This window comes from Colias croceus, chromosome 4 (assembly GCF_905220415.1).
Source record: "Colias croceus chromosome 4, ilColCroc2.1".
In the NCBI taxonomy this organism is placed as follows: Eukaryota; Metazoa; Arthropoda; class Insecta; order Lepidoptera; family Pieridae; genus Colias; species Colias croceus.
Window position 1 is genome coordinate 7,148,676 of NC_059540.1, and position 27,351 is coordinate 7,176,026.

At 34.9% G+C, this 27,351-nt stretch overlaps 1 protein-coding gene across 4 annotated transcripts; it reads right to left on the reverse strand.

Annotated features, from left to right (window-relative positions):
• Window positions 1-27,285, reverse strand: LOC123691097. Of its 4 annotated transcripts, none has more exons than XM_045635332.1 (25): window positions 27,102-27,285; window positions 25,953-26,921; window positions 25,297-25,418; window positions 24,884-25,032; window positions 24,462-24,731; window positions 24,050-24,176; window positions 23,672-23,961; window positions 23,320-23,457; window positions 23,128-23,237; window positions 22,562-22,745; window positions 21,889-22,378; window positions 21,682-21,792; window positions 20,070-20,261; window positions 19,694-19,755; window positions 18,933-19,084; window positions 13,775-13,932; window positions 13,165-13,238; window positions 12,984-13,081; window positions 11,017-11,179; window positions 9,578-9,695; window positions 8,952-9,125; window positions 7,606-7,756; window positions 4,691-4,972; window positions 3,006-3,175; window positions 1-1,127 (listed from the first exon to the last, which is right to left on the reverse strand). In XM_045635332.1, exons 1-25 carry the CDS (start codon window positions 27,142-27,144, stop codon window positions 1,080-1,082), a joined length of 4,845 nt encoding a protein of 1,614 aa, XP_045491288.1. In that variant the 5' UTR covers window positions 27,145-27,285; the 3' UTR covers window positions 1-1,079. The 4 variants fall into 4 exon arrangements, with proteins under 4 accessions (XP_045491288.1, XP_045491287.1, XP_045491284.1 ...); XM_045635331.1 differs by having other exon boundaries at window positions 3,006-3,172; window positions 25,953-27,010; XM_045635328.1 differs by having other exon boundaries at window positions 25,953-27,010.
• Window positions 27,286-27,351: the final 66 nt, after the last annotated feature.

The window sequence follows — 27,351 nt, forward strand, 5'->3', positions numbered from 1 at the left end:
TGATGTGATCATTGTTTATTAAAACATGATTAAGACAAAGAAAATAGCTTCAAAGTTTTCTAAAAGAAAATGAATGTGTATATTAGACTCTATAGTTACAAATCATCATTTTTATTATAATCTTTTTTTATTACCATATAATACTTTTTTCTAACTATAAAGTAAAAATATATGAATAACTTGTTTAAGTGTACAATTAAAATTACTTCAATATCTAGTAAAAATAATAGAAGAATATAGACTTTTATGGAATAAAAATGGAAAATAATGAACATTTGCTTAGAATCATTGACAGTGAGATTTTAAACACTTAACAAAAGTATATAAAGATTATAGTGAATTCAAGATATAGCTCATGATTTAATATATATTTACTTATACAACACTATTACTTTGCAGTCAGTTTGAACATTTATAGATCATTGTACCTACTCCAATTAGTTATCGGTAGTTTTATAAAACGTTTAAAGCCACAATAAAAATGAGACAAATCACGCTCTAAATTATTGTTAAATTAGAAGCAACAATAAAATTCATAGGTATTGTTACTATTACTTACTACAAAACAAGGCAATTATCCTTTTTGTCAAAAATACACTACGAATTATGTACTTCACGGTAATAATAAAACTATCTAATCAATAATCACTGTAACACGTCTACTTTATAACATGATGCAAAAACGCCAAAATATTTATTGAAAATGATAACGTGGAAACACTCAATTTCATTTCATCATAATAAAAAAATAAAAATTATATCTAACAATGAAAAATCAAGCCTAGGAACACCAAAGTGAAGTCCTAAAGCGGTTAACAAAATTTCATTATTATTAATTAATAAGTATGTATATAATATGTATCTATTAGTGTATTTATTTTGCTTAAACTATTCAATTCCTATAAAACTAAAGTGAAACACATTCAGGGCGTCGCATAAGCTCTGGCGACTAAAATTTATCATTATAATATTTCATTTATATTCTAAAAACTACAATGTCATACAACATTCGTGTCGCATTACGATTTCATATCAACAATTTTTTAACTAGAACTAAAAAAGAACGTTTTACGCGCACATTACTTCGCGTCGCCGGCAGTGTTCGCAACGGATGAAGATTCCGCTTTCTGAAACAAATAAATACTATGAATAACCTATGCTATGGACAAAGGCAATTTTTCTATAAACGTGTATTTTTTTTATGGTAGATTAAACTATTTTTATATTCAATAAATATGCTAAAACGGCAAATTACACGCTTTATTAATGACATACAAGAATGATACATCGCATCATCATTCAAAATCAATGTTCTTTGTGCTATAGCAGACATTTTTTAACTAAGACTCGACTGTTTCTTTCCCGGTTAATGATATGCAAAAATGATGTTAGCAGTAAAAATATAACACTGAATGGATGGTAAAAAAATATGGGACATTCATACTTTTTGGTAAGAAAATATACAAAAATGAAAAAATAACGGAATTATCTGTTTAGTATGGAAGGATAATAATAATTGTAGGATTATAAACTCACATTTACACATACCCTCATTTCATCAAATGCATTAACAGTAGCGGAAAACTAGAAAAATCTCTTTATTTTTAGATATTCCGCAGTAAAAAATAGATGGGTACAATTTTGTGATTGACTTCTTAGCGAATTGTAAAATTGATAATTTAATAATTTACATAGATTACTATCAAAAAAACTTCGTTTTGTATTCTGTCAAATAGCTTATTTTTGAAAAGCCCCGGCTGGGTGATCAAAAAACAACTCAGTCAACCTGCGAAGCTTTGTCCAGTTTTTTATTTTTATAACTCTTTAGTTATTTGTTAAACATCTCATTCTTACAAGTCCTACCGCACCGTATATTATAGTCGTAATACCAAATATTTATTACCGTTGGGTTGTCATAGGTTACGCCGGCCCTTATCTACTTAATCCTATCATCATAATAAAAAGCCTTTCCTACGTAATCATATATGAAATTACCAAATATAAATTTACTGTGTGCGCTAAGGTCAGGCCTCTTTCATCTTCCTTCCTAAAAATTCCTCTTCACAACGGGTAACGTTGGGAGAGTAGAGGCAATCACGATAGTATAGAGCCTAAATGTCTACTATTGGAAGTCATTGTAAGTGTATTCATAATCACCGTAACAGCAGCAAACATCGGCGAACATTCGTTGGGCAAACGTTGCCTATTGTGAAGAGGGCCCATAAAGCTTTTTTCCATAGTTTTGGTATCAAAACATATAAATTACCATCTGGTTGTCAAAGGTGACGCCAACTCCGACTCCTCTTAAATCTAACCCTTACCTTATAAAAGCCTTTCCTACATAATCGAATATGTAACAAAAATAAATGTCTGCGTGTACTAGTGTACACACGTAAGAAGTGAAACTTCTTTATGACCTTATTTTTCAAAAAATAATTTACTATATATGCAAGTTGCAACTTTACAGAAATACGTCGAATCAAGATGGCGCGTAACGGAAAAATATTACACAAAATTCTTATCCAACACCGATAAAGAAGTTTCACTTCAGAAACCAAACATGTATGTAGTACATATAATTACAATGAATCTTTAATTTTTAATTTATTATGCACCACTGTCCACCATACTCAGCTTTTGTCCTAGTCGATTGGGTTACCTGGCAGAGATCGCTGTCAGCGATAAGGCCGCCCCTCTGTACATTGTTAATTAAGTTATTGAAGTGAAAACTTCTTTAGCGGCGTTGGGTATAAAATCTTAAACTCGCGCCAGGACACGTGGCTGATCGAAAAAGCGTAAGACGGATTTTTTTTTAGCCCTTATATTCCAGGCGTAAGACGGATACCATTCCAAAATATCAAACGTGCTGAACGTTAATAATCAAGTTTTCACTTCTGCCGGCACTCCCGGAGTGCAACCCGTCTTTTTTTTGTGTGTTTTAAATTGTCCTATATGGTGTACAATAAAGAATTATTCATTCATTCATTCATTAATTCATGTATTACCTTGTGGTTGTCGCACGTGACGCCGGCCCACAGCGCGAAGGAGGGCAGGTCGCGCGCGGGCAGGTCGGCGGCGAGCGCCTTCACGCGCAGGTTGCGGTCGTCCGTCAGCAGCACCACCTCGCACACGCGCCGCGCGCGGACCGTAGCCACCTTCTCTTCTTTTGTATCTGCTGGATTCAACAATTTAGTTTAAATCTATGATATATAAAAGAGCTAGATACGTTACCCGCTCTCTATTTTGCCAAGAAAAAACTCAGCTAAGTGCCCGAGTTTCACTTAGTCACGCACCATTCAGCGTCGTGGCTGGACGTTCTTTTTATATTTTAATCGGCAGTTGTTATTACGAAGTACATGAGTGAGACATGTATTATGTCTCGTGCGTGAGAGTGAAAGAGAGAACAACTGTATTGGTGATAATGCGTTAGTAAGTAGGTATGTATTAATTACGCTGTTTTTTAGTGCAATGATGTTGGCGTATGCCGCGTCTACTAGTATAATAGGTCATTGGCTGAAATGCTTGCTGCCTGCTTCCTGAATCCCCGACGAGCACAATATGGGGGTCTTCAAGCGTAGAGTGAACAGGTATCTTTTAGGGAAGCGCGTACCATCTTAGACTATGGTCTAAGATGAGACACATCTCAGCTTAACATCAAGCGAGATTGTGGTCAAGCGCTTCCCTATTTGCAATTAATAAAGAATGATGATGTTATAAGGATAATAATATGCATATCGTTCTAAATGCGAAAGTGCATTTGTTTTTCTTACACATTGAAATGGAGCAATTTTAGGGGTATGATTTGTGTATGGAGATAGTTACGCAGCTATTAATAGTGATAAAGGCTACATTTACCATTGTGAAATATTATATTCTTATGGGAAAATGCTTTCACCACGCGGGTGAATTGAATAACAGCTAGTTATTTTTTAGAATGAAAAATAATAAATATATTCTTAATAGATAACCGACACAAATATCCCATATAACATACATCAGAGCTTAAGCGATGCCATAAATGACACTTTAATTTTATACACGATTGATATGTAGTAAAATAGTTGCTAATTGAATTAGCAACTATTTTATAAGCAAAAAACACACTCAGTGAGATTTAACACCTGATAAAAAATCGATTCACTTCATCTAGTTTTACTTATTACTCATACTGGTTAGATTTACATATATTAAGATGCATTAAATGTAATGGAAATTTATCTATCTCCGTCTTAACAACAGAGCACGTACATTTACGTACAGACTTTTGCACTCATACAATTCTCGTTAAATATCTTATAACAGAATTAATTTAACGTAATTAAAAAAAGCTTTCGCAATTATCAATTCTTAGCTAAAATTTAACACTTACCAAGATAAAACTAGACGGTTGATAAATCTATACTAATATTATAAAGCTGAAGAGTTTGTTTATTTATTTGTTCGAACGCGCTAATCTTAGGAACTACTGGTCCGATTTGAAAAATTATTTCTCACAAATTCAAGTTATTTCGGTGTTAGATAGCCCATTCATCGCGGAAGGCTATATAGGCTATATCATCACGCTAAGACCAACAAGAGCGCAGCAATGCGGGTTAAACCGCGGAGCGCAGCTAGTAATTTATATAAATACCAACAAATCACTAAGTACGCTTTATATTTCAAATTTCATAAAATAGGTATAATCACAAACCTTGTTCGCTCGAAACATTGGCCTGTAGATTGATAGCGGTATCGAGCACGCGGTCGTCGTTCGAGTGTCCGGGGCGGTGGTCCTCCGCGGTGAAGGTGCGCGAGGTGAGCACGGAGCCGCGCGTGGTGACGAGCCGCACGCCGCGGGCCCGCTGCACCCCGCCCGCCCCGCTGCCCGCCCCGCCGCCCGCCCCGCCGCCCGCCCCGCTCGCCCACGCCAGCGCGGCGCGCGCCGCCGAGCCCAGCCGCGAACACTTGCAGAGACCCTCCAGTTCCGTCATCACTACACAAACATATCCGTTTTATTATTTTTATACAGGGTGTCCCACTGTTGGTATACTAAGCTGAAAGGAGGTTATAGTTTTGCATACGCTGAGGACGTAAAAAATACTTATAAAATTCCAGACACATTTTTTTTTCAGATAGATGAATTCTAAAAACTCTATGTGTACACCCATAACTAGGGCATGCAGAACCGAGTCCGGTTCCAAGTTTCTGAAACCCGGTTCCAAATCGAGCTCAGAACCGGGTAGAACCGGGTTTCCCGGTTCTTTTATAATACCTCGGAAAAAAATACGAAATTAAACAAAAGTAACTGTAAAAGTACCTGATGGGCCTTTTATTTTACGCAGCTTGTGTCTTATTTTATTAAATTAATAAAGAAACAAAATTTCAATACTTCTCTTTATTTATCAGTCTTATAAAAGTACCTTGTTATCGTAATATCACATACTTAAACTAACTTAAACCTTATTCATTAACTGTAAAGCAAAAAACCGGCCAAGTGCGAGTCGGACTCGCGCTCCGAGGGTTCCGAACAAACCTATTTTTTATGTAACTTTAAAATTTATGTTTCTAGCAATTTTTCCTTTATCTGTGTTATAAGACGTTACTTTTACCAAATTTAAAGGCTCTGTGTTCATGAGAAGTACCCTGTAGGTTTTGAGTCCCATGCGAATGTCGAAATTTGCGAAAATTTTCAGCATTTACGGCTGTAGTATCTTTTGATGCGTTGGCTTGTGAGTTTGACTTTTTCACAGCATCAAGGGACCGAAGACTTGAGTATTCGATATAAATTTCAACTTGATACAAAAAACAAAAACATGACTGGATCATTATATGAATCAGTAAAATCAACAGCTTTTCAAATTCACGACAAATCTGATAAAAATATTTCAGTAGCCTAAGTTTTGTCATTTTTGAAGCCTATTTTTTTTTTGGTAATACACCCGTAGGAGGCGTGGCACGAAAATTCGCGATGCACGTGAGTCTGACGTTGCCAGATAGAATAAATTTGTTAAAATAATGCAGCAAAATATAAATAATACTTTATATTTTAATATTTTGGTCGGAACCGGGAGAACCGGGTTTCATACTATTCAGACCCGGTTCTCAAACCCGGGTTTACCCGGGTTTTTTGATGATCTTGATATCATTTAAGATTATGTTTTCATAGACAAAATGCTCACATTAGAGAAGCGGTATATGCCGGCTAGAGAAGAAAACAAGTATTTTCAGGAAAAATTTAGCAAAAAAATTTTTGGCGTAATTTTGTTGTTTAAGTTTTTTTTACGTGATCAGTGTATGCAAAACTACAAGTCCCTTCGCGCTTAGTATACCAATAGTGGGACACCCTGTATAGGTACTCTCGCTTACACAATCCGATACTTTCTCAGTTCAAAAAAATTTCCTATCGTCGAATCGAATTTGAATAGGACCACATGGACCCATGTAAATTAGTTTTTCAAATTAAAATAGAAATATCAAAATCTATTCGGCCAGTTGGGACGAAAAGTCAGAAGTGGTAAACCCAAAAATAAAAATACAGTCCAATTTGTAATGTCTTCTCTTTTCTCAAGTCGGTTGGTCGGTGAAAAATTATAAAAGTCTAGCTTTTCTGAAAATTATAAAGTCTTATGTAATGAAAAAAGATCACCTTATTGATATAATTATGGTTACTCACCAGGAAGTTCAAGCTACGCGGTTTGAGGTAATAAAGATTTATCGTGTTGTGAACAGTTTTTTTACTTAATGCAATTTGATTAATTGCTCACGCGTGTAAACATAATTATATAGGTGCAATATTGTAGGAGTTGTAAATAAACTTAAGCGTAAATAATAGCTGATGTTCACTGGCTTCTTCAATCATTCTAGAATCATTTGCTTTGATAGTGCTTGTCGAGTATCGTTCAAAATAGAGAAACTTACTGGTTAGGATTTATAGTATTTATAAGTTGAAATAATATTGTTTTAAACTTCAAATTCGTGGCTTGTGGTATAAATTATTCCATTCGTTACTTCCTATTTATCAGGCACGCACTGAGAGGACTAATGGCGGAAACGATACATTTCGATAGCAAAATACAAAGTATTTCACTGAGCAGGAGATGAAAAAGCGATATGACATGACTTTCACATCAGGCTACGTTCAGCAAACACGTAATATGACTTAATGTTATCATCCTTGTTTTAAATTGTTGGGTCTACTTATATGACTGAGGGATAAATATTATTTTTGTCACAGTTTGCCACTAAACTTTTTATGTTGTATGAGTGTTTCTATCATTTAAACACGCTTATTTGTAACTGACTGGCATTATTCCAATATTATTGCAACTTTCAAACCAAACGGAATAATTTTTTAACGTTCATGAATTGCATTAAACAACAAGCCCTATTATGCATAATTTAAACTTTTGAAATAACAATAAAATAAATAAAATAAAGTTTATTTGACTCAAAAAACAAAAGCACAAGGTGTATTCAGATCTTATTTGCAGGTACATACATTTTTATTTTACATACAATGAAATAAAGTGACTTTAATAATTTCATAGTAATTCATACAATATTACAAGAATTACAGGGACAAAAGTAGTGCTAAAGTGCAAAAAAATATATATATAATCCCCATACCGACTAACGGCACGGCAATCTGGTAGGTCTGCGCGGGGGCCACCAGCGCCCGCAGCAGCGGCAGGTGGTCGATGAAGCAGTTGGTGTCGGGCACCAGCCAGCGCGGACGCACCTCCAGCTCCACGCACACGGACCCGCTGCCCAGCATCTCCTGAGTACATGAATTAGAATGAAATATGGAAAAATTATCAAAGTCCGGCATCTCCTGGGTACATGAAATAGAGTCAATTACGAAAAATCGAATGGACGAATGGCTTTGTGGAATTAAATGAGGATATAATGTCTGATGAGTGTATATCAAGAGGTATGAAGCGTATAGCCGCACCTACAGGTACACGCACACTGAGCCGCTGCCCACCATCTCTTGGATACATTTATCAGAGTCAAATTCGACAAAATGCCTGATGGTATACGGATATTTAAAGCTGAAGCATCAGGAAATAGTCAAAAATCTAATCAAACAGCTTCATTTATTTATTACAGATTCCTCACAGATATTTTAACAAACTTTCTAAAAAACAAATACGACAAACTGTAGAAATTCCAATAACAAAATTTTAATAATTGTGACAAAAAGCTTCAATTATTATCTAATATATAAAAATCAATGCCACTTTTCGTTGTAATTCCATAACTCGAGAACGGCTGAACCGATTTCGATAATTCTTTTTTTATTATATTCCTTGAAGTACGAGGATGGTTCTTATGTAGAGAAAACGTTAATATGTACCACGGGCGAAGCCGGGGCGGACCGCTAGTTTTATATGAAAATTGGCGCTAATAGGACAAAACAGAAAACATATGTTATTAAACAGAATTGTATCGAAATTCAAGAGAATAAACGCAAAAAACCTTTGCTACAATTAAGCCCAAATTTTCCTGTAAGACTTGATTTCTTAGTATTGTTGCCGATCCCTTTAAGTGCTGAGTAATAAAAGCTATTTTTTAACCAGAGCAATTTTTTACAAACTTCAATGAATCAGAAACAACGTTATCACGAGCGGCACATTTTATGACACATCATTATTATATATCTAGAAATATATTTTTCGTAATCAGTTAAAAAAGTGGAAAAAAAAACATATCCGTTTCGGGAAAACCAAGAAGGTGAGAGTGACGGACCCAATTACCTATACCTGTGCCAGCTTTTATTATGCATACTCATCGCATTGGAAAGTAAATCTTGCTACAATTAGAAACGATAAATTTCGTAAGAATGCAGAAAGAATACTGATCATATCATATAGATACTCTACATTTCCACATAGCACTTGGGTAAATCTGAGACCGAATCAAGTGTAAAAAAGATGTTTATTACCATACATTATACAGATCAAACAATTTACCTGCATCCTCTGTCGTCGTTTTTCCAGAGTCGCCTTCCGAGATTCCAGTTGTTCTTTCCTTCGCAACAATCGCCTTGTAACTTCGTCCGTTCCCTCAACGTCCACGCCTTCGCTGTGACTGGTCGGGCCGCTTGTTGCACCGCTTGTGCTGTCTTCGTCTTCTGAATCTTCAGTCTATATAATATTATAAGCAAAAACCAATTTATTTATTTACTCTTTATTGTACAACATATTAAAATGAAAGTACATAAAAAACAACCATTTAAGATGTACAAATGGCGGCCTTATGGCTCAAAGCCATCTCTGCCAGGCAACCTTCAGGCAAAGGACAAATTATAACTTAAGGTAGCCAATTAGCAATAATAACTTATAAAAAAAAAGAAAAAAAAACTGAATTATTATACAATTTAAGGAAAGTCTGGTAAATGTTATTTTGTGAGTGTAATGTTAAATTGTATCTGAGTGAGTGATATGCAAGTTGGATTTCATTTCAGTTAATTTATCTGTAATATCAGTCTAACTGACTGAAAGCTTATCCTTTTTACATTTCAATATGATTAGAATTTAGAAAATAGACATTAAGAAAATGTCAATTTCATTGAAAGTTTCAAAATTTATTATCTTACCAAATGTTGTAGTTGTGTATAGTTGGGCTGTATTTGTTGAACCGCGCTAACGTAGCGGGGCTGTGCGTCTGTTGGGTATTCTAACTTCAAGACCGGCGGCTCTACGCCTACAAGATATCTGTAAACAATTAATTTGTGTAAGAATTTCATTACTATTCATTAATAATTGTATTTGTTTAAATGCATAAAATAATAACAGTGAATGTTATCTATTTTTCCTTTTATAAGTAATACAAATTATATCTATATAGAGGTAGATCATATATTTATGTACAGACTACTATTTATGTAAATGTCGTGGTCATATCGTAGATTTGATCATTTCATGATATGAGTGGCCATTTCACGAAATGGTCGCATATCGTGAAATGGCCAATTTAGTTTGGCCACATCATGATGTGGTTTGGGCAGATCAATGATAAGAAATCGTTTCACGATATGGCCAATTAACGCACGGTTTTTTCATGAAATGACCAAAATTATTCGATCATATCGTAAAATAGTTACATTAATCGTTGGTAGAGGCGCTGCAAGCTCTGTGTTTATGTGATAAGATGGCGGCCGCTGGCGAAAATTAAATTATTCGCAGTTAAAAACTTCATAATTCGTTTAATAACAATATTATGAAGAAAGTCATAGCAAAGAATTTACGACGAAGAGGTACGAGTACTATGGAAAATGTGGATATCTTATATTATGTATTTAAGAAAACATGCGACTTAAATAAAATAATTTAAGAAACTACTACTATATTATTATAATAGTTTGTTTTTTAAAAAGCGATCCGCTTCTGGCACTCGCCGGCCGCTGCCGCGGCACGCTCGCTTTGCTCGCTCGGCTCGTGCGTTGTTTATCAAAGTGTAACCTAACCTAACCTAATTGTTTTCTATTGCAAAAACGATTCGCTTCTGGCATCCGCCGGCCGCTGCCGCGGCACTAACTTAAATGACATTAAACAAGTTTTTAGAATATACTTATTCTGAATTTTTTTAATATTTTATGGACTCTTTATATTTTATACGATCTGGCCAAATGTGGATGACCAAATCGTGAAACGTTGACGATTTAACGATCTGATCAAACTATGTTGGCCATTTCACGATATGCGACCATTTCGTGAAATGGCCACTCATATCATGAAATGATCAAATCTACGATATGACCACGACATAAACATACTTAATTTATTATTTTACTTTTTTTAGTAACTACTAATTTTCAACTATATTTCGTTATAATCTCAGAATGTATGCAGAGGTTTAATACCTCTCCTACCTTTTATATGGAGCCGGAACAGGGAGCTGAACCTAATTATTATTTTTTTAATAAAATGGGTAACTTTTTTAGGTACAAAGAACAGCAGCTTTCTCGTCCTTGACTCTTGCCTTGAATACTTTTTGCCTGCCTTTTACCTACATTCCTCTCAAATAAGCACTTACTCAGTGCCAAAGAACAGCAGTTTCCTCGTCCGTAGCGCGTGCTCAGCGGCGTGGTGCGGCAGCGGCGGCTCCGCGCGCGCCCACGCGACCGCCGGCTCCATGTACATGAGCGGCGTGAAGCCTGCTAGCGATGCGTCCTCCGCGAGACGCACGCATATGTAACCTAGTAGTGGAGTTATGGATTTTTAATGCCTCGAAGGTTTTCAATTTCTTTTACTATTATGATTTATGATAGAGAACTTCAAAAAATGGGAAGAAACATGTACATGCGTGGGGTAAAGCCCGCCAGCGACGCGTCCTCCGCGAGACGCACGCATATGTAACCTAGTAGTGGAGTTATAGATTTTTAATGCCTGGAAGGTTTTCAATTTCTTTAACTATTATGTTAGAGAACTTGAAATCCTAAAAAAATGGGAAGGAACATGTATATGCGTGGGGTAAAGCCCGCCAGTGACGCGTCCTCCGCGAGACGCACGCATATGTAACCTAGTAGTGGAGTTATAGATTTTTAATGCCTCGAAGGTTTTCAATTTCTTTTACTATTATGATTTATGATAGAGAACTTGAAGTCCTAAAAAAATGGGAAGAAACATGTACATGCGTGGGGTAAAGCCCGCCAGCGACGCGTCCTCCGCGAGACGCACCCATATGTAAACTAGCAGAGGAGTTATGGATTTTTAATGCCTTGAAGGTTTTCAATTTCTTTTACTATTATGATAGAGAACTTGAAATCCTAAAAAAATAGGAAGGAACATGTACATGAGTGGGGTAAAGGCCGCCAGCGACGCGTCCTCCGCGAGACGCACGCATATGTAACCTAGTAGAAGAGATATGGTTTTATATCTTGAAGGATTGCAACTGCTTTAACGATTATGTAAGAGAACTTGAAATCCTGATATTGAGTATCAATAAAGTGAGATATTATTTAGTTTTGTAACATTCAAATGCTCTATAAATGACAAATTTAAAAAAAGGCGAATGACTCGATTTACAATACCGAGTCTCCGGTATTTTCTATCCTTTAAATGTCCTTAAGTATTTCAACTTCTCAGATCAATTTTTAAGTCAAATTGTTCATGTTCTGAAAACAATAATTGCTTATACATATTTTTATTAACAAACTTTGTAAACAAACCATCGCAATAAACGTTAAAAGTTGTTATGCTGCTTATGACATGACGAAGGTGTAAATAAATTAATTGCAAAAATTTGGTGTTTTCCTTTTTTCCTCTACGACGTTAATCTCATGGTTAAGACAAATACAAAGTCACATGTCACGCTAAAATTTATCTGAAGTCATTTTCGCTAGTACACCAAAAAAAAATACATACATGCACACGTACACTCGAAAAACATTACCCTCCATCATGGCCTGTACCCTCATAGGAGGCCCGTGTCCTAGCAGTGGGAACGTATATGGGCTGATGATGATGATAATTTATCAGAATGACCAATAAAACTTATAATTACAAACTTAAACATTTCCCACAAAATGCAATCGCACAAACACGATCAATGCGAGCACTTTATATGCCGTCACTCTTCACGGAAAGGACGGACGCAATTACATAACAACATTATAAAATGATAAATATTTGTTTATTGTATGGAAAAATAATATTCCTTTAAAAAAGCTTTATTATTCGGCGTGACTCATGAATTTATCATATAACACACGATTTCCATTAAAAATGTGATCGTATGATTAAGACAAACAACAAGTTTTTTCCGTGTCATATTATGTCCTTCCCGGGAGTGACATTTTCCCCGACGAAATGTATTGCGTATAGTTACGACAGTCGACAGTAAGATAATATGTTTACGTTGAATTAATGTATCATGATCAATGATTTTCTAGTTCAACTGCATATTTTAATGATTCCAAGATTCCAAAACATTTCTTTCACTCATAATTCAAAACAGTGTTGAATTAATCCATGTAAACATTATATAAAATACACGCTCACCATCTTTAGCTTCACTTTCCAGTTCTATAGATTTGTCGTCCATCGATTCGAGTATATTCATTAACTTCGCTAGCCACGACCATGGATCGTTCTCGTTTCTGTATGAAAACATAACATCATTAAGTATACTTATTAAGAGTATTGTAATTATGTATATAGGAGGCCTTTATAACATACTCACTCTGTTCCAAAATTGTCTAAGGACGGTGGTGGATTCCATACGCTACTATGACATAACATCCAGTCGGACCACACCTGGAATACAAAGAATTTGAGATTCTCAGAGGGCTTATGGTCGAATAAATTGCATCTCGAATGCAAAGCCGAACCGAATTTAAAACACCAATGCTGACCTTGTCGAAGTAATCACGACCTGACTTGATAAGTAACATAATGGTCGGGAAGCTTGCAATTTAATACATTTAAATCACACATTTTAAAGGTTCTTTGACCTTGCATACAATTATCTAATAAAATTATATGAACAATAAAGCAACACCACTTTACGAATAAATTCCTCGTAAATGATTTGAGTGTTATGTAAAAAAATTCCCATCGTTTCCTCATTCAATATTTAGATGAGAGCTAAACAAATGATAATGTAAATAGCAGTTCGTAATATCTCTAATTTAAAAGTAAATGCACCATTTACACTATGTAATGTGCATTATATACAATTACATCATTTTTATTGTATTTTCTTTAGTATCTCGGTAAAACCTTGTTATCTTCCTTCCCCATACATTTTTCCATCGACAACGAACCAATATATTATTACTATTACAAGTGACCTTAATAGCGGGCAGCAGGGACAGCGCGTCGGTGTGGTGTTGCGAGTGCGCCGGCTCGGGCAGCAGCGCGCAGCACCGCTCGAGCAGCGCGCCGAACATCAGCAGCGACACGCCCAGCGCGCACTCCAGCCACGCTGTGCGCTCGCCGGTTTCACTACCTGAGTAGCATTATTTTAATAATGCCTAAATACATGTATCATCCATACTTACTATAATATTATAAATGCGAAAGTATCTCTGTCTGTCTGTCTGTTACTCAATCACGCCTTAACTACTGAACCAATTTGCACGAAATTCGGTATGGAGATATTTTGATAACCAAGAAAGGACATAGGCTACTTTTTATCCCGGGAAAATGACGCAATCCCGGAAATCCCACGGGAACGGGAACTATGCGAATTTTTTTAGACCGCGCGGGCGAAGCCGCGGGCGGAAACCTAGTACTATATATATATAGCCTTAAATTGGACATTAAGTTGATAAAACAAATTATTCGAAAGGATCATAATTCTGATCGATTTATTAAAAATTACGCTTCAAAGTAAGTTTTATCTCTTTGGATGTGTGTATTTTGCAAAGCTCATATTTCATTGGAGTGCAGGCGCATTTAACAGATCGATTTTCTAAACAAGTAGATGAACTCATCGTTTTAAATTCAATCAAACCCAGAAAAATATTCGTATAAGCGCTTCGTGTTTAAAGCTACTGCATTAAAAAGTATTATATTGATTACATAATTCTTTACAACTTTAATCCATACTAATATTATAAATGCGAAAGTAACTCTGTCTGTCTGTCTGTTACTCAATCACGCCTAAACTACTGAACCAATTTGCATAAAATTTGGTATGGAGATATTTTGATACCCGAGAAAGGACATAGGCTACCTTTTATTGCGAAATATGTACCACGGGCGAAGCCGGGGCGGACCACTAGTTTAATTTAAATTGAACGAGCTTTATATAACAGTGATGTCAAATTATTTTATTTAAAAAAATTGGATTTTTTAATACCAAGTGCATTACAATCCCAATATTCCCATACGTAATCACTTAGCAACAATGTTCTCATAATATGTAACAGGGCAACCGTAACGATCTAAAAATAACTACGACGAAGAAAGAAAGATTCGAAGACGCCGTTTGTTGATCTTTCGAATCCAGAACACGTTCTGCATAGAAATGTATTACCCTTATTAAATCTCCGTGGCATTTTGAATTGGTCTGAATGATAATGGATGTCCGCTTACTAAGTATTATGGTAATACCTATAAAGTACATAATAAGTCAATAATCTTGAATATAAAGAGCCGAGGGGTTATACCTGCATTCTTATGCTAAGATTTATTACAGCTTACGAAGTATTAAAAAAAGATTACTCTATCTTAATTTATATTCGTTCCCGCATAAATATTCACTATAAACACCAGCATTAAGTTATGAAAAGTGTAATATCTGAAATAGATACAGTAGATTATAGTTTACATACACAACCAATAATTTTCTTAAGAAAACGTGTTCACTTCATGAGATAAGAATAGATATATGATAGACGATGACCGACTATTAGTCGAAGGTTTCTGAGGACCGGTAAGTTAAAAATAGATAGGTAACTAAAAATACACTGCACGGATTGCACCTGCGAACGCAACGTTACCTATATAAAGTGTTATCGTAAATAACTATATGTGCTGTTTTTAAACCTATACTAAAGATTTGTTTTCCATATAAATTTTCAATAAGAGCAACAGAGTTGCAAGTCATCTACAATAAAGTTATCGTATAGCCAATAGCCATTTAAATTTATATTTTCAATTATAAAATAGGAGATATTACGTCATTTTAAACTTGATGCGAAATAATAAAAAGCGATTAATTAGTTGAAGAATGTTAATTCCGATAGTCAAACAATCTAAGACAAATTGTGAAACATATAAAATGTTAAAATGTGATTCCACATAATAGAGTTAGCGTCATGGCGGGTTTCTCAGTTAGTTTGTTGAACCTGAACCATCAAAAGCATGCATAACGCAGCTTGCGAACACTCGGGGCGCCATTCGTACAGTGCATCAACCTTCAATAACATATAATTAGAAAACGTTATAACCATCGAACAGCCACGGGAACGACGCTTATAATAATTATTATTTTAAAGCCTTTTTACAGTAGTCTCCTACATAGCGCTAATTACTTGCAATAAAGTTTTTATGCACAGCAACTTATTTTTAAACTTATTATCATCTGCATTATGACCTACATATTACATTTATCGTTCTTAATGTAAATAAAATTGAATCGTACCAAGAAGGTAATAATTGCAAGTATTTGCACAGTAATCTCACCTTTTAAGAGGCTTTAATTAGATAATATTGAACACGATATTATTAGTCTGGTATCATCAAATTAGCATGCAACACGCAACATGATAAAGTAGAGAACAATTTAGCTGGGATAAAAAACATTTAATTTTATCGTATTTTATCATCCAAATAACTTGATATTAAAACAACTTAATCGCGTCAATTTTGCCAACCTGTAACGTTTTGAATTTTTTGTGCATTTTTAAATTTGAAATGTTTTGAATTATAATATAAAAATCCTAGTGATTTTTTCAATTCTCTTTCTTAAGTTTATACTATTACAATCCATGGTGCAATCAAAGAATATAATTATAATGTGCGCGCTTCCGTGACCTTTTCTTTACGAGTTTTATAAGAATTTTCTAAGAAATTTTTTGCTAGGATTGTTTTGTTGCGGTTCGCTTGGTAGGAAAGTGGAAAAAAGCGTTTTACCACGCACCGTACAAAAATGATAGAACCATTGTTTACTCGTATATGATACACATTGTAAATAAAAATGTACATACATTGTTAAATGCCATACTCGTTTAATAAATTGGCTAATGACTTTTAATTAGTAGAAGTAACGTAATACACTTGGGTTGCTATTGTAAGTTAAAAGTTAAGAGCTACATACAACTCGCTGAATATTCAATGGGATCAAAATACCGACAATATACGAAGTCGGATGTATTAAAACAAATTTACCAGCATAACTAGCTGAGATGGCATACCTTGATAGTAGAAAAAAAGGATATAGTTATATGCAATTACTGGTTTGACTAGTGATTTCGTTGGTGTTTATATAATATATATCTAAGGACAATAAAAATTTTAGTTATTCAAATGAATAATGAAACAGATGTTTTTGATTGCCCCAGGGTAGAAGCCAAAAGTCTTCTGAGCGGCGCGGGCGCATCGTGATCAATTACGACAATTGGTCGTCTATTAAAATGATCATAATTGTATAATCATATTTCAATAAGTGTAAAGTTTAACTACAAAGAAATATCTAATATATGTATATTATAAAGGCGAAAGTTTGTATGGATGTATGGATGTATGTTACTCTTTCACGTAAAAACTACTGAACCGATTACAATGAAATTTAGCACACATATGTGTGAGGGTAACTTGGATTAACACATAGGATAGTTTTTATCCCGGAAATCCCACGGGAACGGGAACTATGCGGGTTTTCCTTTGCAAACGCGGGCGAAGCCGCGGGCGGAAATCTAGTAATAATTATACATAATTCCTTTCATATCACTCACAACTCCTAATGAAAAATATATTATTTCATAATATTATGTACATATCTGAGGATTAAAGAGCGGTTCCAGAAAAAAAAAAGTATACTTTGCATTCATCCATGGATTCCACTATACAATTTCTTCATTTAAAAATCCAAGGTTTTATTTAATTACACCACTTTTGTATCGCAAATAATAGGCCTATTATTATTCTTTGTTACTTAAAGTCTTATAAAGCGTCAGGATTTTAGCAATAAGGCAAAAGGTAACTTTCCATAGGCTCTAATAACACTCAAGAATTTTGATCCCGCATTTTAATGATTCATCCATAATGTAAACGGCCGCGGCGTGAGATTCCACGGGTATTTCCAAAACACAAATTATAAGGATTTAAGCGACGTCACGATCACAATTTTTATACAGGGTTAGTTTTCAATGACCAGCCAAAATTTAAAATTAAGATCTAGATATTAAACCAAAGATACATTTGAAACATTATTGTCGAATAAAATAAAATAAAAATAATAGCATTCATTTGAAAATGTCTTAAAAATTTCCTAAATCATAAACACCGCCAGAATCAATGCACTCGTGTGCGTGCGCGCATCGCCAAATTTATGTGTGTGCTAACTTCTACCTAAAATACGTTTTTTTTTTTCATTAGATCTAAAATGTTATCGATTCTGAACCATTTCTGAAAATTTGGCCGGTCATTGAAAACTAACCCTGTATTTCAATTATTTAATATTTTATTGTTTTTTAGGGAATTCGATTTTTAGTGGGATATTTAGGTGACAATATCTATGAATTTATTATAAACTACGATTGTAGCGAAACTCGGTTAAAAATTAAAGGACAGGTATAACCTACGAACATTTTTTTATAAAATTTTAATTAATTAATTTTGAATTTTAAAGTTAGTATATAATAGACAATGAAAAGATTTTAAGTAAATATACATTAAGTGCCCTTACCCACTAGCGGTTAACCGCTAGTGCGTAAGGGCACTAACACACAATATTGTGGATAAACTTCAATTCAATTTGAGAACTGTTTCAGGCCAGGGTTCAGTGTCTTTATTACAGCGCTTATAACGCTGCAATTGGCAACAAGTTATTATGAAAACAAATCAAACAATTTTTAATGTATAATAGAGGTCCTGGGTTCAAATCATTGCAGATTGAAACTGTTTGATCAAATATCGATACATATTTTGCTGAAAGTTTGTAAATCCATTATATTGCAAACTTTCGAAAACTATTGATTCGTAATTTGTTGCATGCAATTTAACGCGTATTTTGCGGTAGATCTATGTGTTAACAATTTTACGTTAGTATAGTACTATTTGTTTCGTCTGATATAATATTTATTTTTTGTTAAATAAAACATTAAGGTAATTTTGAAACAAAAGCTCAATTTCCTGTTTTTTTGTTATATTTTTAAATAGTGGGTTTAGTTTCAGCATTGAAGCTAGAGCATTACAAATTGCTTAATGTTGTTCATTTTTAAAAGAACTATACATAAATCGGATAAAGTGAGATTTACCTATAATCCATAAGCAACATACCTTTAAGATAGGCGGCATTGGTCTCAACAGCGAACATGTTGAGCGCCGTGAGCTGCAGCAGGCGCGCGGCCGGCGTGGGCAGCGGCTGGCGGTGCAGCAGCGCGCGGAACTGGCCCAGCATCTGCGTCGCGCTTTCTTCGAACGTCTCCATGCTGTATGTACCCACACGCAATGGAATCAGTACACGTACATAGGCAGACACTAGATAAGTGCCCGTTCACACGCGCGCAATAGGATCCGTGCACGTTCACACGCACGCAATAGGATCAGTGCACGTTCACACGCACGCAATAGGATCCGTGCACGTTCACACGCACGCAATAGGATCCGTGCACGTTCACACGCACGCAATAGGATCCGTGCACGTTCACACGCACGCAATAGGATCAGTGCACGTTCACACGCACGCAATAGGATCAGTGCCCGTTCACACGCACGCAATAGGATCAGTGCACGTTCACACGCACGCAATAGGATCAGTGCACGTTCACACGCACGCAATAGGATCAGTGCACGTTCACACGCACGCAATAGGATCCGTGCACGTTCACACGCACGCAATTTAATATTAGTAGATTATATCAACGTAATAAGACAAAAATTAAGCAAATGGCGAAAGAACTAAATCTGAACAATTTAGCAATAAAAATTCAATTAAAATTAGTTTTACATCATTGGATCAAACAGACCCATTGGGAACCATAACACTTATAATAAAGGTATCATATTATATGAAAATCAGTAAAAAACGAAATACTCACCCAATTTTTGTTATTAACTTTCCGTGAACATGCAAATACGCGGTTATAAAGGTTTTATTCAACTGAAACAAACAATATTTTTAAACAATGTGTTAACTGTTACTAATATCCCCCTCATAATATACTCCTAATATATGCCTGCTGCTATTTCTGTATATCATATTTATTTTAAAATAAATAAATTTAAAATATTTGATAAATATATTCAATTTTCTTCGTTTCAATTATCGTCAAAGCATTTCTTGTGTATTTCTTTGTGTAATTAACGAAATATCTACCATTAGTAATCTACTTTCATAATCATTATCCACTTTTTTTTATTGAGAATAGGTTAAAAATAAAACAGTTTAACGTTTTCACAATAGAGTATAGTTACCTCGACGGGCGTCATAGCATCAAAGTCGTGCTGGTCCATGCGGTGCGGGTGCGTGTGCGCTGTGCGCGCGGCGCCGGGCCGCACCCACAGCTCGCGCCGCGCCGCGCCGCCCTCGCCCGCGCACTCCGCGCCGGAGCTCTCCGCCCCCTTGCTCTCGGCCACCGCGCGCCGCTTGCGTTCCGCCGCCTCGTACTGCGTGACCATTTTAGTAATTTATTCTTTAACTAGCGGTCCGCCCCGGCTTCGCCCGTGGTACATATTTCGGAATAAAAGGTAGCCTGTGTTCTTTCTCAGGGTCTAAAGATTGTCTGTGCCAAATTTCATCAAAATCGGTCCAGTAGTTTATGCGTAAAAAACCATACATACATACATAATTACAAACCTTTCCTCTTTATAATATTAGTATATATTATATAGATTTACAATCGGTCTTAACACTAACTTATCAAAGTGAATAGGCATGACGAAAGATTTTGAAATCTTCTTCCATAATGTGTGTATACGTTTACTATACAAGAAAAACCCTATATTTCGGTAATATACTTAAATTTAACGCAGATAAAAGCCATTTTTCAAAAAATATTTATAAACTGTGCCAAAACAGCTCGCAGGTGTCATGGCGTAGGTGTGACGTCACTCTTTAGTAAATACGTAATTATTTGTACGCATTGCGAAGAAAATTAAATAAATATTTATTTAATATGTGTTATAGAAACGAATTTCAAAGTTTATAAGTGGTGTGCAGTATTGCAGTGTGAATCCACATAAAAATAATGCTCAAATATGTGTTAGTAATTATTTCAAGCGAGAAAATAAGAAATGATTGTATAAAGTAGGCGCGGAGAACCCCGAAACCACGTATTGTGAATTCGCAATTATATTTCTGTTCTGAGTCGACAAAGCATACGTGAAACAAAAGAAAATAAATAAAAATGCGTATTCTCAACATATTCATAACAACAAAATACATCTGACGTGAGTTGTTTATTTAAACGTGACGTCACGCGTGTTTTAGTTAAAATGGCCAACTGCAGAATTTTAATGTTTTATTTTATTGATAATCTCATTAATCTTAATGTTTTTTAGATTTTTAAGTCACTATATTTAATTTATTTAGTATACATTTTCCCTTGAAAACACTATTAAGATCATTTATGGATACTGTCGTCATGCCTATTGTACAATTGGCAGCATTTTGATTCTAAGCCATCCCTGCGAGACCACCTTCACACAAAGAACAAAACACCTAGCAATAATTTAGTTGTATTTTACCTTTCAATTCAATTTAAATTTTATTTGAAAAAGCATTTTGCTTTGTATATAGAAATCTGCATGTGTTGTATTTAATCATGTTATAGTAATTTAAATAAATAAATTACACAACATATCAGTGGTAACTGGTAAGTACATGATAGAACCCGATGAATTGGTTATTTGAGAGTTTTTAACATTATTGGAAATTCACATTTTTCTTATTGGAAGCAAAGCAAAATTTGTTACTCTGTCGAGACCTTTTGATAGTTTAAATGTATAGATATTCAAACATATTATAAAGTTTTGTACTTGACAAAATATATAAAAATAACTTTAAAATAAATTCCACAAAACACACCTTTTTCCTATTTTCTTCAAAAAGTGATAGCAAACTTTCTCTTGCAGATTGAAATGGATTCGATGACATTAAACTTCTCATATAATAATAAACTGCATCCAGTTTTCGCCTCTGGAAATATAAAAGTTAAGATTTAAAACTTGTGTGTAAATACTATAATAATTTTCGTAACATGAATATTATAACTTTATGGTAAAATGTACTTACAGCATAAATAGCTAAAATGGCCAGCTGATTATATGGTCGACCATTTTTAGGATTAACTTGCTGCGCCTTTGTGTACCAGAATTTACTTTTAGCATAATTATTTGTTTCATTCACTTGTTCCTTATATCTAGCTAAGTCCCCGAGGAATACATACAGTTTTTGTACTGAAACCATAGCTAGGCCAACATAGCCCAGCCCTTTCGGTGGTAATGCGTGATTTTCATTTAAATAATCTTCAGTGTTGAATTTATATGTTTTCTCTAACATTTGTATGAGATTCTCGAAAAAGATAACACCCTCATCTATGATTGTGTTTATTAACTTCACTATTTCCACTTTTTGTTCTGGTGTCACTTGTGTTATGCTTTTCCTTAGCGTTTCAATGAAATGATAATAAAGAATTTTCCAAAATTGTTGTTCTATATTATCAGCTTGGCAAAATTTGAGATCAGACATGAGCAGCCTTTGTAGAGCACTTTGTAAGAACTTTCTGCAAAAATAAATACATACAAATGAAAAATAATACTAAAATATAATTATTTTATATCGTTACATGGAAAAGCCAATAAAACCTAAACCATATTTAAAGCTATACTGGCAATGCATTATTAAAAACAAGAGAGTTCGAAATTAAAAAAAAAACTATAATTATATCACTGGCCGGCTACACTACCTAGTCTCCGTCACGTCCTGCCAGTTGGCTGCGAGCGCGAGCGGGCCGCGCACGGTGTGCGTCTTCAGTATCGCGTCGGCGCGCTCCACCTGCTGCAGCAGCGCCACGTGCCGCGCCGCGCGCGCCGCCTCGCCCGCCTCGCACACCTCGTACCCGAGCCCGTTGCGGGACGTCTCTTTCACACCTGCAATGATGATGAATTTGTTATAATCGATGTTACTTTTTCACGCGAAAACTAAAATGATTTTGATACTTACTACTCGGCATTGATGTAGCTTATTAAAAATTATAATACATAAGCTTTAGAAATACATGTTTTTCTTCGCTGGTCCGCGCGCGTGTTACAGTACAAAAGGCAAAAACGCTACGAATTGCGAACCTCAGTCATGAGCGTTTAATGAGTAGCCTAGGCCCTTTATAAAACAAGGCCATTTTTTAAATTGATTAATGCGATACACCGTTCCATCAAGAGCTTAGGCTTTAGCCTAAGCTCTTAATAATGAAACAGCTGATTTAACTAGGTTCCAGAAACATAATATTAACAATAAATTGAATTATAAGATTACCTCTGTCCATCCTCATGTCTGGTTTTGTGGAATTAGTTTGCACAATGATAGGTTTAGATGGGTTGTGATGGTCATATAGTGTTTTTTGATGTCCATTAATACCGCCACGACTGGAAAAATAAGTTTTCATTATATAAACAGAACATTGTTAATGACAATCATAATATTATAGCAGCAAAAATAAGAACTTACACTTGATCTTTATGAGAGCTTGTGGAAGAGCCATGCGGCAACACCAATAGTCCTGGTTGTGATGAGGAAACATCACTGACTGATTTGTCTGATAAAACACTATTTAGTCTATTACGTTGATGAGAATTCTCTTGTGGCCTACAAAGTAAATAATATATCATATACAAGTTATAGTAAGAAATACAATATAAAAATTTAACTTGAAACAAATACAAATCCTTAATATTCCACTATATTTTGTAATTAAACATAAAAAGAGCAACCTCTTACACATTAATTACTCATAGTGCAATATAAACTACATATTCGTAAGTTAAATAATACACTTCACAAGCCAAAAAAAGGAAATAACCTATCGTGAGGTTGGTGTTTTTTCGCTTCAAGTATTTCTTCGCGCCAATTGATATTGGTCGGAGCGGGTGTAGAGCCCGGTGGATGCGGTGACGGCTGTACATTCTCGGCGTTCCTCCCGCGCCTGCGGCCGGCGCGCTTGCGAGACCTGCGCCCGCTGCCGGTGGCGGATGAGCCCGCGTCTACACTCTCGCTAGCCGGGTCTATGCTTGCTACGCTCGGGGCGGGCGAGTGACGCCTCCTCTCCGCACTTGATTGACGACCGCTCGCCCAAGAACTCTCGTTCCTCTTCTGGAGCACAAAAATTGCATTATTGTGGTAAATTATATAGTACTTTTTATGTTATAGGAAAAAAAGTGTGAAGAAAAATATATCATACCTGATTTGTTGCTGACCAATTCCCACTCTTAGGTGCCATTGATGGAACTCTAAAACCTTCGCTGTCCCGAGGACTTAAAGCTCTGTTAACTGATGTATCTCTGCTGTTACATTGTGACACTATTCTCCTAAAATATGTAATAAGATTATTTTAGGTACTTAATAAGAAGTAGAGAACACATAAAACAATCATGTTTATATTTTTTAAACAGTATGCAGTACATGTACAACAAATCTAATATAATATCTCATAAAATTCCATTTCAATAATTAAATAATGATGAGTACATTATCCAATCCGATAAAAACTATTTACTAACACTTATGTATGAATAAAAAATATATTGTGTGTTAATAATGTTTTTGGGAGATTATCCTTTGAAAAATTTTTTTTCGTAAATTGTAATATATACCGTTCAGTGCTTTGTTCTCGACTGTATGAACGTAAAGACCTCCATCTGTCTAAGTCATCCCTGCTATTCCCAATTGTTGATGAGCGATTACTCCGATGGCTGTCTCTTCTCTCTCTTTCTCGCTGTTTTAGTCCAGAAAGATTCATATCATACTGAATACTAGCATTACTGTCTTTGCGATTTCGTTCTGGTTCATTTTGGATGCTTACATTACTGTCCTTTCTATTATGATCCTTCTTTTCTGAATTCTTTTGTCCCCGACTGCTGCTTCTAAATATACAAATAAAAAAACACTTTAATGTCATTGACATAATAACGTAAATAGTAATGTTATCATTTAATTCATGTTTTGTAAATAAAAAAACCATTAAAATTAATATAAAATTTATAAATTTACATATCAAATATTATAAAAATTACACCTTCTATCTCGTCTGCGAGATCGCCTTTTAGGGTCTTTAGATTCCGTTTTTTTAACTTCCTGTAAAGGCTTCACACTTTGAGAAAAACTTGTTGATGTTTCTGAGATTTCATCTAATTTAATATTCTTTTCAACTTCTTCAGTCCAATCCTATAAATATAATCAATGTTTATTACAAAATTTTCTCATTTAATAAATTGTACTAAGCACAAAGACAATGCAAAGTTCTCACACTTTTTTAACCTTCATTACATTTCTATTATTTGCCACACCTAGATGGTAAAATAGTAGAGGTATTTATATTATACATTAATTAAATTCATAAATGATGACTTCCGAAAAGCAGTTATTAAAATAAAAATTGTTTAAAATCAAGAAAAAATAATATTTTGATAGCAAACAAACAACTCCTACCAAGTTTGTCATATCAGAGAGACTGGTCGGAAATGTTTCTGTGTCCTTTGAATTTTCACTTTCAGTTTTGCTCACATCTTTATCCGCATCATTCACATAATTATTCATCCCATTTTTGGACACTGAAAGATAAACATCCATACTAATATTATAAATGCGAAAGTAACTCTGTCTGTCTATCTGTTACTCAATCACGCCTAAACTACTGAACTAATTTTCATGAAATGTGGTATGGAGATATTTTGATACCCGAGAACGGACATAGGCTACTTTTTATCCCGGGAAAATGACGCGATCCCGGAAATCCCACGGGAACGGGAACTATGCGGGTTTTTCTTTGACAGCGCGGGCGAAGCCGCGGGCGGAAAGCTAGTTTCCAATAAATTATTATTTCATAAGACGTGGGCAAATCACAGGAGTCACCTATAAATATTATTAACTAGCTGTTCCATGTATTTTCACCCGCATTACACCGCTCCTGTTGGTCTTAGCTTGATGATATATAGCCTTTAGCCTTCCTCGATAAATGGGCTATCTAACACTGAAATAATTTTTCAAATCAGACCAGTAGTTTCTGAGATTAGCACATTCAAACAAACAAACTCTTCAGCTTTATAATGTTAGTATAGATACATACAATATATTATAAAACATACCATTTTCATAAACCTCATTATTTGATTGGTGATTTTCAATTTGGTTGTGTATATTTCTATTTTCCATTTCATGTGGTTCATACAAGTTGGTATAAGAACTGCTAGGTGTTGATCGATGTGAATTATGAACATCATAGTTCTTTAAATAAGAGTTGATAAACTTCTCTCTGTCAAAGTGCTCATGCTCCCTTAACCGACCCCTGCCTCGAGATGGTAAAGTTTGAGACCAACAAGAACTTTGTGTCTGACCAGAACTATATGAAGATTGAGAGAGATCATTATGCGGACCTCTATTGAATTGGTCTATGCTTTCAATGCTGTGATGACCAGATTGTTCTAAATATTTTTTCCTAAATCTTGGAGGTATATTATCCAAGTTTACTACATGTTTATGACGTGGCTCACCAGAAAACCCTGCAGAATTTCTCCGGCCCAAAGGAGGTTTTCCACCAGAATTAGATTTATATCTCCCTGCCCATGTTTCCATACTTCTACTATCTCTGTTGCGTTCCAGAGAATTCATACCATGGACACTCTTTGCAGGTGATGATGATCTTGATATTGATTCCTGGTTAAATTGTCTATTAAAGTTTATATCATTTGACATGCCACCTTTAATTTGTGGGTCCTTTCTGGAATTTGTATGATATGACCCTGCATTACCACCGTGATTATCCTGCTTACCCGACATTGGTCTTTTGTAATGACTAGAATGATCACTGCGTGTTTGTGTCTTAGGTGGTCTATCGTTTTCATAATATGAATCTCCTGACCTGGCTTGGTAGAGTTGTTGTTCTGGTTTACGAAATCGATTGCTAACCATTTGCTCTTTATATACTTCAGTATCACCATTCACTGAATTCACAGAGCCATAATGACTCCTATTTCTGCCCTTGAGGCCTTCATCTATATCATAGGACTCCATCCTAGCATCCGAACCATATTTCGATCTTCTTAAAGGTCCACTACCTGGTTTATAAAGTTTTTGTTGTGGTTTATTCTTTCTATAATCTTTATAGTCATCGTCCATAGCAATGTCACATATGAAAATAGTAACTCTAAAATTATAATGTTATGAAAATTTTTAATAACGAAAACTTAAAATCCTAACGATGTAAAATTGTAAGTGCGCTACAAATTTTAACTTACTACTGACATCATAAAGGTTATGTTGTAATGATTTTATTAACATAAACAGTTATTACTTTTATTTTTAACAATTTTTCTAACTTATAGAAAAAAATATTTTTGATTTAAACTTGTATGTTTTATTCAAAAATTAATAGCGAAAACAATGTATCAAATAATAAACGTTTGTTTTGTGTTCACAGATTATTACAACAAAAAAAGATCAATTTTTTTACTAAATATAGATTTTATAGAATTGTTACTATGTCAG

What these genes read in the sequence shown, in the direction of transcription:
- LOC123691097 (XM_045635328.1), bottom strand. Translation starts at nt 26,982, where the DNA reads ATGGACGATGACTATAAAGATTATAGAAAGAATAAACCACAACAAAAA. An exon ending in CCATTTTAGCTATTTATGCT is followed by an intron (nt 21,793 to 21,888) that starts GTAAGTACATTT and finishes TTATATTTCCAG; the next exon opens with AGGCGAAAACTGGATGCAGT. An exon ending in GGAAAGTGAAGCTAAAGATG is followed by an intron (nt 11,180 to 12,983) that starts GTGAGCGTGTAT and finishes CTCCACTACTAG; the next exon opens with GTTACATATGCGTGCGTCTC.